General features: G+C 40.9%; 1 protein-coding gene across 1 annotated transcript in view; it reads left to right on the top strand.

Annotated features, from left to right (window-relative positions):
- Positions 1-13,529, top strand: part of RGS6 (regulator of G protein signaling 6) — a 574,818-nt gene that overhangs the window by 388,415 nt on the left and 172,874 nt on the right. Inside the window, exon 3 of the mRNA XM_082648649.1 lies at positions 4,421-4,520. Within this exon, the coding sequence (XP_082504775.1) occupies positions 4,421-4,520 (100 nt within the window). The remainder of the gene's footprint in view (positions 1-4,420; positions 4,521-13,529) is intronic.

Raw genomic sequence — 13,529 nt, 5'->3', positions numbered from 1 at the left:
TGTTTTACCTGCCTGTCAGTGCTGAGCTCTGAGCTCCTTAGAGAAGGGCATTTGGTTGTTGTGAGCCATCCAGGCAGAACTGGCCGAGCTGGCCACGTGGTTTCTCCGCATCACTTGGCTGTCAGATAAGGGCCACCTGCTTATTGATTGGCACAGTGTAACTTGGGTCCAACATGCTCCCTGATGACACAGAACTTCAGGGAATTGATGTTGCTCTTCCTCAGGAACAAAAGGTACCAGAAGTTAGATGGAACTGAACAGTCAAGAAAACAAAAGTATATACCTCCCATCTCCCCATTCCCAACCCAGGAGCTGTGATCTGCCAATAGAGGATAAGTCCAACCAAGCCCCTGGGACAAAGAGAGAAAATGCTGAGCAACCAGACATCAACAGTCGTTGGGCCAAAATAAACCTTGAGATGGCTGAGAATCTGATTATCTGGATCAATTTCTCTTTTTTCTCCTTTATCCTCTTAGGACTGAACTAAACGTTCCCTTTAATGCAAACAGTATTAAGTGCCTTGTATCTAAAAAGCATGTTGGTAGGCACTGGTTGAGGATAAGAGATGAACCTTAGATTTGATAGACAGAGCTTGGGCATTGGAGACAGGAAGACTTGGGTAAGAATCCTGGCTTTGCCACTTAATAGCTGTGTGTCCTTGGATAAATGACTTAACCTTTCTGAGCCTTAATTTCAATATCTTTGTTAAATAAATTTTAAGACTGAGAAAAGTATCAGATAATTGATTTAAAATACCTAGGACAGTATTGATCATAACATAGATGTTCTGAAAATGTTTGTCATTATAATTTATATAAGCTCCTGGGAGCCCACTTTTGATCTTTTGGTAGGTCTGTACTCTTAGCATTTCTCCGGAAACCATGAAAAAAATTTCAGAGACAGAATTATTAGCTGATGTCACAGTGGACCATGCTATGGAATCAAACTCAGGTATCACAAATTTGCCTGACATAATATTGGTAGAATATACCCTAAGAATTTTTAAGCACATGGTGAATGGTGTAGATGGAATTTCTGCATTCTTTAAAAGGGTTGGATTCTAGGATGCCCTACCTCTAAGGTTTATTGATTCTTATTATTTGTGGCTTCATCAGTTCTGACAAATGCATTTTTTTTCAGAGCCCTGTGTATCAGTCAGCTAGAGCCACAATTTTTCTGCATAGCAAATCACTCCAAACTCAGTGGCATACAACAATAAACATGCGTTTCTCGCTCATGAGTCTGTAGGTCAGCTGAGTTTTGACTGTCTAGCTATGGGTTGGGTCCCTTCTGCTCTAGATGTCTCTCACCTTCCTTGGAACAACAACTATCTGATGCAGGAGGGCCAGGGAAGGGGGTAAGCATCACCATCCAGGTGCATTGAAAGCCTCTGCTCACATCACATTCAATAACATCCCATTAGCCAGGCAAGTCACATGGCTAAGCCCCAAAGTCAAGAAGCAGACTTTCCACCCACCATGAGGCCAGAACAAGGATCTGGGTGTCTATTAATTCTGGGGAGGAGTCAAGAATTGGGGATCAATGAAACATTTTTCTACACCTCTGATGCTGTAAACTATTGCTAGAACGTTATCCCCTTTCTGGTCATTTAAGGAGATTGTCCTTTGGATCTAGCTGTAACCTCTGACGAGTGATCTACCTCTTGGTACGTTGTGGGCCAACATAAGAGGATAGGTCTTCTTCTTTAGTAGACAGGTCCTTTTAAGATTCAATGGTGTGATAAAGCAACTAAACAGAGCAGAGGAAAAAACAATCATGGAGATGTCCTCTGTCAGTTTTTAAATCCAGTCCACATCAGAACAGACTGGAACCTTTACCAACTAATGTCAAGTCAGGGGTCTAACTGAATTGAAATATTGGCTTTCCTCCAATTCCCAGTGATTTTCTGGCCATTTCTTAAAAAGCGGCAATGTAACTGATACTTCTGGTTTCACATAGCACACTAGATCAAAAGCATAGATTACTTTGAAAATCTGATCATTTTTCTAGGAATAACTCTCCTTAACTATCAGTAAGTAATAAATACTCAAACTACTGTGAATCGTTGAGTTGAGTTTAGAGGACAAAAGGTGGGGCTCTAGCTGAGACTATTAACAAGAATGTGGATGAAATTCCTCCTTATCCTGTCATCTAACAGAATACAGGTCTTCAGAGAATGACCCTTTTTCCTGGTGTGATATATTCAACCACTGCCTAAGGGCAGGGAGCTTAAGATTGCTTCTCACTATCAGTTCTTCTCTGGGAAACCAAGAAATATCCAGGGGAGAATGGTCTTCCTGCTTGGCTGCTCCTCTGAGACTCTTACTGGGTGACAGAGCACCCCAGGGTTTAGAAGCCTGATCTCTGGGATATGTGGCTGGGTTCAAGTTCAGATCCACCACTGGGTAGCTGTGTGACCTTGGGAAGGTGGTTTAATCTCTGTGCTGTCACTGATGCTGCTCACAGATGGTCCTCTCCCCTCTCTTCCTGGCACCCAGAAAACTGGACCCCCTGGTTCCTTTGTGGTTGGGTGGTGACTCGTCCTGTCCAAAGAAATGTGATATTATTATAGTAACGTCTGGGCTATAACATGCAACAACTCATGCAAGAGTCTCCAGAATTCTCTCTTGTCTCTCTAACACAATGAGCAACAACATTCAAGATGGTGGCTACTCCGTCAGCCTCGGTCCCAGGGTAACTACAATGAACAGAGTCCTCCTGGTGATCTCCGATAGACTTGTAGCATGAGAGAAAAATAAACTTGGTTACATTAAACCATTGTGATTTCGAGGGTTATTTGTTACCACAGCTTAACTTAGTCTACCCTGATTGATACACCTCACTAAATCTCAGCTTCTTTATCTGAAAATGGGGATAATAGTGGAATCTAGGCTATGAAGTAATCATGGGAATTAAATAGGATAATATATCTATAGTACTTAGAATCGTACCTACATAATACATTCTTAATATATTTTGGCTATTATATATTATCATTATTATTATGTTATATCTTATGCTAACTTTGTCTCTAACAAGTTACCTATTTCTTTCAAATAAGTTGTTAGTCATGTGATTTGAGAAACTTACTCACAAATTGCTATACTAGTACATTAGACTAGGTGAACTCCAGCTTTAAATGTCTAGACTTAAAATTATGTGACTCTACTCTGGAAGCACTCAGAGAATCCATCCTGGTGTTTCAAATACATTCTGTTGCTTAGGGGAACAAAATATGTGATAAAACTAAGCATTATCTTCTTCCCTTTTCCAGTTGCCCTTCCCTACCACTCAACAAACAAAAAGATCTATGTCCTTTTTACAGTTTGTTCTGTATCCCATTCCGAAGATTTCTGCCCAGGAAATTGCATCTGGCTTGTAAATTCTCAGCTACAGATTGGTTTCCCAGTTTAGGCACCTACCTCCTTGGTAGTCCATCTCCTCTCTCTGTTCTGTTTTCAGTCTATGTACACAGTATCTTGTCTCGTCAATACAATTTCACCCGGCTCCAAGCCGTAGCCCACCATGGTCTTTCTCATGATAGTGTGGTCTTCTCTAGTCCAAAAGGAGAGGATCCTGTTCTTTTTTTTCTTCGGTACACGGGCCTCTCACTGTTGTGGCCTCTCCCATTGCGGATCACAGGCTCCGGACGCGCAGGCTCAGCGGCCATGGCTCACGGGCCCAGCCGCTCCGCGGCATGTGGGATCTTCCCAGACCGGGGCACGAACCCGTGTCCCCTGCATCAGCAGGTGGACTCTCAACCACTGCACCACCAGGGAAGCCCGAGGATCCTGTTCCTGTTCCATCTTAGTCCTGGCTAAAGTCCTGGCTAAAGATGACCCCCCTCATGCCACCACGTGACACTTGTCCTCCAACTTCTCCAGATCAGCACTTTCCATATCTTGATTTATACTCTTTTATTTTTTCCCCTGTGTGACTCTGGCTGAATCCTTCTCTGGTCCCAGAGGCAGCCCCGCCTATACTTCTAACAGCAGTATGTTAATATGTTAGGTTAAACTATAGGAAATTGCCATTTTTAGATTGAATGTGGCAACTTCATATGGTTCAACCTATATATAAACCCAATTTAGGAAAGAGGAGGAATTTTGTCACATACATATTGAATTGCATGTTGGATCCAATCCTATCAAGAATTTCTTTCTCCTTACTTGCTGAACTGGGAGCAAGTGGTTGTTCTTACAGACCGTGCTTTATGCTGTTATATATAACCCCCTGGCCTCCCTCTCCCCAGCACTTGGCCCATAGCAGATCCTGCTACTAAGTTTACTGGCTGAGGCAGAGGCTTTTCCTAATATCTCTTATTGGCATCCATGTGCCCACATTTTGGCTGTTTATAAAGGTACTGTTTACTATTACTTCGTGAGATACAATAACACTTCTTTGCTTTCCTCTCTTTCAGATTGAAGACATCATTACAAAGATGCAAGATGACAAGACAGGTGGTGTGCCTATCAGAACAGTCAAGAGCTTTCTCTCCAAGATCCCCAGTGTTGTCACAGGTAAATGTTCTCCTTACAAGATGTTGATGGCAACAAGGAAGTGTTGCTGAAGTGTTGTGTAGGTTTGACTGTGACCTGGGAGGTGTCTAATAGTTCGTGAATAGCAAAGATGATATGTTCACTGTGCTTCTTATATAAAGTCAAGCTCTGATCCTGGTTTCTAGGAAGAAGCTACTGTTTGCCAGTCATTAAGAATGGTCTAACCATGACCAGCCTATGGTTGAGGCTTCTGGAAAGAAACAAACTCAATAATAAACTGGCTAGCCCATCAGCCATTTGGCCTATGGGGTGTACACAAGTGCAGAAATATTAAAGAAATTATTTTAGTTTTAAACAAGCTTTAAAAAAAGTCTTATGGGGCTTCACTGGTGGCGCAGTGGTTGAGAGTCCGCCTGCTGATGCAGGGGACACGGGTTCGTGCCCCGGTCTGGGAAAATCCCACATGCCGCGGAGCGGCTGGGCCCGTCAACCATGGCCACTGAGCCTGCGCGTCTGGAGCCTGTGCTCCGCAACGCAAGAGGCCACAACAGTGAGAGGCCCATGTACCGCCAAAAAAAAAAAAAAAGTCTTATATTCAAATTCTACAAAATGCTTTAAAGTGTTTTAACTCATTGTACTTGAACTCTTGAAAGAAGTGGTTTTAAAATGTTTTTCTGCATTACTTTGGGGTTTTTGTGTGTTTTCTGTGCTCAAATATCTCTTTAAAAATTGTTAATTGTGAAATCTATCAAACACATTGGTATAGTTTCAAGAAGAATAGAACAGGTCACATGTACCACCATGCCGCTTCATAAAGAACACATCCTCAGTACCTTAGATCCTCTAGGGAATGTAGTGGATGGCATCTACCTCCTCTTCCACCAGAGGAACCACTATCTACTTTTATATTAAGCAAATTGTTGCTTTTCCTCACAATCTTTCCACATAGATGTGTATCCTTTACTATCCAAACCAATAACCAAATAAATTAAGATAAAATTTTAGATGATTCCCTAACCATCAAAATCTAGCTATTTGCTTTCCCATTTGGGGGAAACAAAAGGACTAAGTTTCTACTGCACACCAATAGAATGGCTAAAATAAAAATGCTGACAATACCAAGTGTCAGTGAGGTTATGGAGCAACTGGAACTCTCATATGCTGTTGGTGGGAAGGTAAAATGATGCAGCTACTCTGGAAGTTTCTTACAAAGTTAAACATATCCTTACCATGTGACCCAGCAATCCCACTCCTAGGTACTTATCCAAGAGAAATGAAAACTTACCTTCAGACAAAAACTTGTCAATATTCGTAGAAACTTTATTCATCATCTCTAAAGACTGGAAACAACCCAGATGTCCTTCAGTGGGTGAATGAATAAACAGACTGTGGTACATCCATATCCAGCAATAAAAAGGAGAGAACTATTGATGTATGTACCAACTTGGATTAATCTCGAAGTCATTTGTCTGAATGAAAAAAAATCCATCTCAGAAGGTTAGATACTATATGAATCCATTTGTAGGACATTCTAAAAAATAAATAAACCAAAACAAAATAACTATAGTGATAGAGAATGGATCAATAGTTGCCAGGGATTGGGAGTTGGGGGAGTTTTGTAGTGACATAACAGTTCTGTATTCTGATTGGGTTAGTGGTGGTGACATGAATCTATACATAGGTCAAGATTCATAGAACAGCACACCAAAAAAAAAAAAAAAAAAGAGTCAGTATACTATATGTTACTTTAAAAAATAAATGTACTCAGTTGAGATACCCATAAGTATCCCAACTTATTATTCAGACTGTCACTGTCTGAACTCAAGTACCAAGTAGATTTGGATAATGAAAGATGCTTGCATTCTTAGTATTCTCTCATTCTGAAATTTATATAAATGGAATTATACCCTAATATTGGCTAGTATATATTATACTTTTTCACTCATTTCTGGATTTTGCTTGATAAAATGTTGTTCAGGATTTTGTATCTATTTTCATGGGCAAGATTGGTCTGTTGGTTTTCTTATTTACCCTGCTTGCTGGTTTTGGTACCAAATTTATGCTAGTTTCAGTACCAAATTTATGCTAGTTTCATAAGATGAACAATGGCATATATCTCTTTCATTGACATTGTGGTGTTCTCTGAAAAATAATTTTACCTTTAGTCTAGCTTTCAGGTGTTTATTTCAATTATCCCATTTTTATTTATTAAAGTTCCATCTGGTTCTTCTTTCAGTATACCTGGTCATTCACTCAACAAATATTTACTGGGTATTTACCATTTTCTAAGCATTGTTGGGCACTGGGGATTCAGAAGTAAATGAAACAGGTCAGAATTTCTGCTCTCATGGAATTTAGATTCTAGTAGCGGAGATAAAATAAATAAGGAAAATTTGCAGAATTTCCACAGTGATAAAGACCAATGAAGAAAATAAGTATGAAAAGGGGATAGGAGTGTTAAAATTTTGGAACTAGTGGCCAAGCAAGAACTTCCTGAGAAGGTAACATTTGAGTAAAGATGGACGGAGATGAGGGGTTACATTATGTGGATATTGAGGGAACAAACATTCCCGAAAGCCAGTGCTAAAACTCCAAGGCAGGCATGTTCCTGGTGTTTTGAGGAACTAAGAAGAGGGAACTAGAATAGAGTGAAGAAAAGAAAGGATAATAGAGATGAAGTCAGAGTGATAATGGTGAGCTAGATCGTGTAGCGTCTTGGTCATTATAAGGCCCCCGGAGGACTTTGAGCATGGGGTGACATGCTCTGACTTATATTTCAACAGGATCACTCTATTGCCTTGTATGTACTCTGGGGAGTTGGGAGGTTAAGCACCAGATAGGAGGCTATTGTAAAAATGGTGACTCAGACTAGGCTGTCAGCATTAGAGATATGTGAAGTGGTCAGATTCCAATTCAAGCTTAAAGGCAGAATAGTATTTGCGGATAGATCTGATGTAGAATATGAGAGAAAGAAAGGAATTGATGATGACTCCACACTTTCAGGCTTGAGTGACTAGAAGAAAAGAGTTGCGGGCTTCCCTGGTGGCGCAGTGTTTGAGAGTCTGCCTGCCAATGCAGAGGATCCGGGTTCGTGCCCCGGTCCGGGAAGATCCCACATGCCGCGGAGCGGCCGGGCCCGTGAGCCATGGCCGCTGAGCCTGCACGTCCGGAGCCTGTGCTCCACAACAGTGAGAGGCCCGTGAACTGCAAAAAAAAAAAAAAAAAAAGAACAGAGTTGCCATTAAGTTCAATGACAAAGACTGTGAATGGGGCAGGGGGGTTGTTTGTTTAGCTGAAGTATAAGAAATGAAAAAATTTATTTTCATTTTTATTTTTTAATTGAAGTACAGTTGATTTACAATGTTGTGTTAGCTTCAGGTGTACAGCAAAGTGATTCAGTTATACATATATATGTATATTATTTTATTATTATTACAAAATATTGAGTTATTACAAAATATTGAGTTCCCTATGCTATACAGTAGGTCCTTGTTGGTTATTTATTTTATATACAGTAGTGTGTATATGTTAATCTCAAACTCCTAATTTATCTCTCCCTGCCCTTTCCCCTTTAGTAACCATAAGTTTGTTTTCTATGTCTGTGGGTCTATTTCTGTTTTGTAAATAAGTTCATTTGTATCATTTTTTTTTTAGATTCCACATGTAAGCAATATTATATGATATTTGTCTTTGTCTGGCTTACTTCACTTTGTATGATAATCACTGGGTCCATCCATGATGCTGCAAATGACTATTTCATTCTTTTTTATGGCTGAGTAATATTCCATTGTATATGTATGTGTATGTGTGTGTGTGTGTGTATATATATATATATATATATATATATATATATACATACCATATCTTCTTTATCCATTCATCTGTCAGTGGACACTTAGGTTGCTTCCATGTCTTGACAGTTGTAAATAGTGCTGCAGTGAGTATTGGGGTGTATGTATCTTTTTGAGTTATAGTTTTATCCAGATATATGCCCAGGAGTAGGATTGCAGGATCATATGGTAACTCTATTTTTAGTTTTTTAAGGAACCTCCATACTGTTCTCCATAGTGGCTGCACCAATTTACATTCCCACCAGCAGTATAGGAGGGTTCCTTTTACTCCACACCCTATCTAGCATTTATTATTTGTAGACTTTTTGATGATGGCCATTCTGCCCAGTGTGAGGTGATTCCTCATTGTAGTTTTGAATTTCATTTTTCTAATAATTAGTGATGTTGAGCATCTTTTCATGTGCCTCGTGGCCATATGTATGTCTTCTTTGGAGAAACGCCTATTCAGATTTTCTGCACATTTTTTGAATGGGTTGTTTCTTTTTTTGATATTGAGTGGTATGAGCTGTTTGTGTATTTTGGAAATTAATCTCTTGTCAGTTGCATCATTTGCAAATATTTTCTCCATTCAGTAGGTTGTCTTTTCGTTTTGTTTTATGGTTTCCTTTGCTGTGCAAAAGCTTTTAAGTTTAATTAGGTACCATTTGTTTATTTTTGTTTTTATTTCCATCATTCTAGGAGATGGATCCAAAAAGATATTGCTGCAGTTTACATCAGAGAGTGTTCTGCCTTTGTTTTCTTCTAGTAGTTTTACAATATCTGGTCTTACATTTAGGTCTTTAATCCATTTTGAGTTTATTTTTGTATATGGTGTTAGAGAACGTCCTAATTTCACTCTTTTACATGTAGCTGTTCAGTTTTCCCAGCACCACTTATTGAAGAAACTGTCTTTTCTCCATTGTATATCCTTGCCTGCTTTGTTGTAGATTAATTGACCATAAGTGCATGGGCTTATTTCTGGGCTTTCTAACCTGCTCCATCTATATATCTGTTTTTGCAAAAACTTAATTTTTAGACATGTCAAATTTTAGGGACCTATTATACATTCAACTGGAAATAACAAGTAGGCACTTGGGTTTGTGGATCTAGATTTTTCAGGGAGAGTCTGAGCTGGGACATAAGTCATCAGCGTATGGATGGTATTTAAAGCCATGGAATTAATGAGCTCACCAAGGGAGTGAGTGTAGGTAGAAAACATAGTCCAGGTCCAAGTCCTAAAACTTGGGATACTCTAGTATATAGAGGACATGGAGAAAAGAAGAAGTCAGCAAAACAAATTGAGAAAGAGTAGCTGGAGACAAGGAATATCAGGAGGATATATGGTTTCTTGGAAGCCACATTTTCTAGAAAGTATTTCAAGGAAGAGTAGAGTTGATCTACTATATCAAATGTAACTGATAGTCAGGTAAGATAAGGACTGAGAATCGACCACTGAATTTAGCAACATTGACTTCACTGCTGACCTTGATAAGTTCGTGTTCTGTGAAGCACTGAGAGCAAAAAGCCTTACTGGAGTGGGTTCAAGTCAGAATGGGAGGAGAGTGAGTTGAGGTAGTGAATATTATTAGCCTTCGTAGGAGTTTTCCTTAAAAGAAAGAAGTGCAGTAGTATCTAAATGGGTAAATGAGATTAGAATATGTAGGTTTTTTAATTAATATGAAAGTCGCAGTATGTTTGTATGATGATGAGACTGATTCAGTAAAGAGGAAAAAATGGTGCAGGAGAAAGAGGGAAAATTCAAGGACTGATTTCGACAAGGAGGTAAGGGATTGAATCTGATGCACAGGTACATGGGTAGGTTTAGCTAGAAACATGTACAGTGTATTCATAGGAAGAGGAGGGAAGCACAGTAAATGCACAGAGGTACAAATAAGCATAAAGGGGTGGTGGGAGCTTGTAGAAGTTTTCTTCTAATTGTTTAAATTTTCTTAGTAATATGGGCAGCAAAGACAGTAGAGATGTTAAAGGACTGGGAAGAGATTAGAAGCTATGAATTAGTCATTTAGGAGAGTAAAGAGATTGGACTAGGGAAACAGAGTTTTGACTTCTAGGTAGCTTAAAGACCCTCTTGGTTATTATTAATATTTATGAATTTAAAGAGAGGCAAATCTTTCTCCAGCCGCATTTAGCTTCCTTGATTTCAGGCATGTATCAGGTAGAAAATTAGACTTCATTAAAAGTCCTTAAAAGGCTAAAGCAAGTATAAGAGTGTTATAAATCAAAAGAGAGGCAAGAGAATAACTAAAATGATTGACCATTAAGTTTTTTATTAAACATTAACTCACTGTATTTTTTTAATTAATTAATTAATTTTGGGCTGCATTGGGTCTTCATTGCTGCATGCGGGCTTTCTCTAGTTGCGGCGAGTGGGGGCTACTCTTCGTTGTGGTGCGTGAGCTTCTCATTGAGGTGGCTTCTCTTGTTGCTAAGCGTGGGCTCTAGGTGTGCAGGCTTCAGTAGCTGTGGCTCACAGGCTCAGTAGCTGTGGCGCACGGGCTTAGTTGCTCCGAGGTATGTGGGATCTTCCCGAACCCGGGCTCGAACCCATGTCCCCTGCATTGGCAGGCAGATTCTTAACCACTGCACCACCAGGGAAGTCCTGACCATTAAATTTTTTTTTAACATCTTTATTGGGGTATAATTGCTTTACAATGGTGTGTTAGTTTCTGCTTTTAACAAAGTGAATCAGTTATACATATACATATGTTCCCATATCTCTTCCCTCTTGCGTCTCCCTCCCTCCTGACCATTAAATTTTAACTGACTAAGGAGGGAAGCGAGAACATGAGATGGTAAAGAACAGTGAAGAGTAATGATTACAATAAATTTGTAGGTTCCAGTGACAAAGGAATTTCGGAACTGGAGGTGAGAGAAAGAGGGCTGGAAATATATGAGGTGGTGATTAGATAGTGGATGTTTGAAATTGAGATTGTAGAGGAGTTGCAATATATTGGTGGTGTCAAGATGGAAGGTATGACTATGGGAATAAGTGACTGAGATAGAATGGAGGTCAAGGAACTCTAAGAGGTCATGATTTTGGAAGATTGAGCTCTCTGGATATTGAAATCACTACTGGGGAGTGTTAGAGAGGGTGCTTGTGAGTCCTTATGGAATGAGAGGCTGGGACCCAGGTATCACTACGTGACTTTCACAGCAAGGGGTACAGGTGGTCTAACCCGATGTCATGGGAGTCGAAGCTGAGTGTTCTTTAGAGAAGAGAGAGGGATTGGAGACAGTCTGAATGAAGCCATGAGAAACAAAGAGGTTGCTTACCTGCCCTCAAACCCCGAGGGGTATAAGGCATGGGGCAGGGAGGATAGGCACCACCTAAGAGGGCTACAGGGAAGCAGTCCTATTTGGTAAGAACAAGAAGATAAAGGGAGGGCTTCCCTGGTGGCACAGTGGTTGAGAGTCCGCCTGCCGATGCAGGGGACACAGGTTCGTGCCCCGGTCCGGGAAGATCCCACATGCCGCGGAGCGGCTGGGCCCGTGGGCCATGGCCGCTGAGCCTGCGCATCCGGAGCCTGTGCTCCGCAACGGGAGAGGCCACAACAGTGAGAGGCCTGTGTACCGCAAAAAAAAAAAAAAAAGAAGAAGATAAAGGGAATATTAACTGAAAACGTTGAGGATATTAAAAAAAAATCTTACTTATGATTGACCATGTGTTCCAGAGAGCAGGTAAAAGCATTGCAGGAAATGGTGAGTATATGACCTGGGTGATAAACCCACATGATTTCTCTGTACCACGCGCTAGGGTAGGCACAGGAGACATGATGCTGAGTAGAAACCTGATCTCTGCTTTTCAAAAGCTATTAATGTAGTGAGAGAAACAGATACAGGTAGACCAATAGTTATATGAGCTATGCACTATACTAGAAGAATAAACAAAGCCCAGAGGAGAGAATCATGAGTTTTTCTTGAGTATATCTAGAATATTTCTCTGAGGATGTGTATCAGTTATCTATTGCTATATAACCAACTACCACAAACCATAATGATTGTTTTCATTTTTCACGATCATGACTCCATGAATTAGCAATTGGGGCAGTTGTTCTGCTGGTCTCACCCATATGGCCCTAGTCATCCGATGGTTCATCTGAGGCTAGAGGGTCTATGATGGCCTCACTCACTTGCTTGGCTGTGGTGCCTACTCTTCGCTGAGGCTTCAGTTCTCCTCCACATCTCCTCGTATCCCCCAGTAGGCTAGACTGGACTGCTTCACAGCCTGTTGGTTTCAGAGTTCCAAGAGACAGAGGATGAAAACAGAAAGACTTCTTAAGGCCCAGCCTCTAGAACTCATACAATGTCAAGTCCACCACAATCTATTCTTCAAAGAAAGTCACAAGACCAGCCTAGATTGAAGAGGATGGAGAAACCAACTCCATCTCCTGGTGTAGGAGTAGCAGTGTCACATTGACAATAGGGAGACATGATTCATTGGAGGCCAATATTCTAATGATCTACCACAGGAAATAATTTTAGAACTAGGCCTTACTCATGAGGAGGAAATGGAGGAAGGTCATTTCAAGTGGAGAAAATAGAATTTCCAGAGGCTCAAATACAGGAAGCCTATGCCAGGTTTCAGCAGGGACGAGCTTGTTTATGTGGCTGGAGTTTAAGATACAGCAATATATGTGTTTGAGGAGAGGAACACACTGGCAGAGCAGCCACAAGAATTAAAAGGATATGAAGTTTAGACTTCCCAGAACTACTGCTGCCAGTGTCTGTCCCTGAAGTGAGCCACAGCCACCCCCCACCTCCACAGAGGATCCTACAATACTAGCAGATCTTCAAAAACATGCTTATTTCTCATGTGAAAAGCAGTATGCCACTTTAAGAATCCCTGGAGCCCTGTGGAGAGGCCAGTGGCGAGGAGCTGAGGTGGCACTCCTTTCCGTGCGGTAGCTGTGCTTTCAGGGGACTACGGCTTCCGTGAGAGACCCTGATCCCCAACCACCGCCGGATGTGGACCCACAAGTGTTTTTGGCAACAAGGAATGAAATCCAAAGCTGACGGCTAACAGCCTATGGGACAGCAAGACACAAGCGAGGCACCTGCTGTATACCCTTCAAGTTCTGTCCCTCTCATCCTTACAGCTGTGGATTCCACACAAAAAGTGATTAACAGAGTTTCACCCATTGTTGGAGCCCGTCGGGCTGTCCAGCACCCCGCCTCTCCA

Source organism: Grampus griseus, assembly GCF_964374135.1.
Source record: "Grampus griseus genome assembly, chromosome: 2".
In the NCBI taxonomy this organism is placed as follows: Eukaryota; Metazoa; Chordata; class Mammalia; order Artiodactyla; family Delphinidae; genus Grampus; species Grampus griseus.
This window is presented reverse-complemented; position numbering and strand designations above follow the sequence as displayed.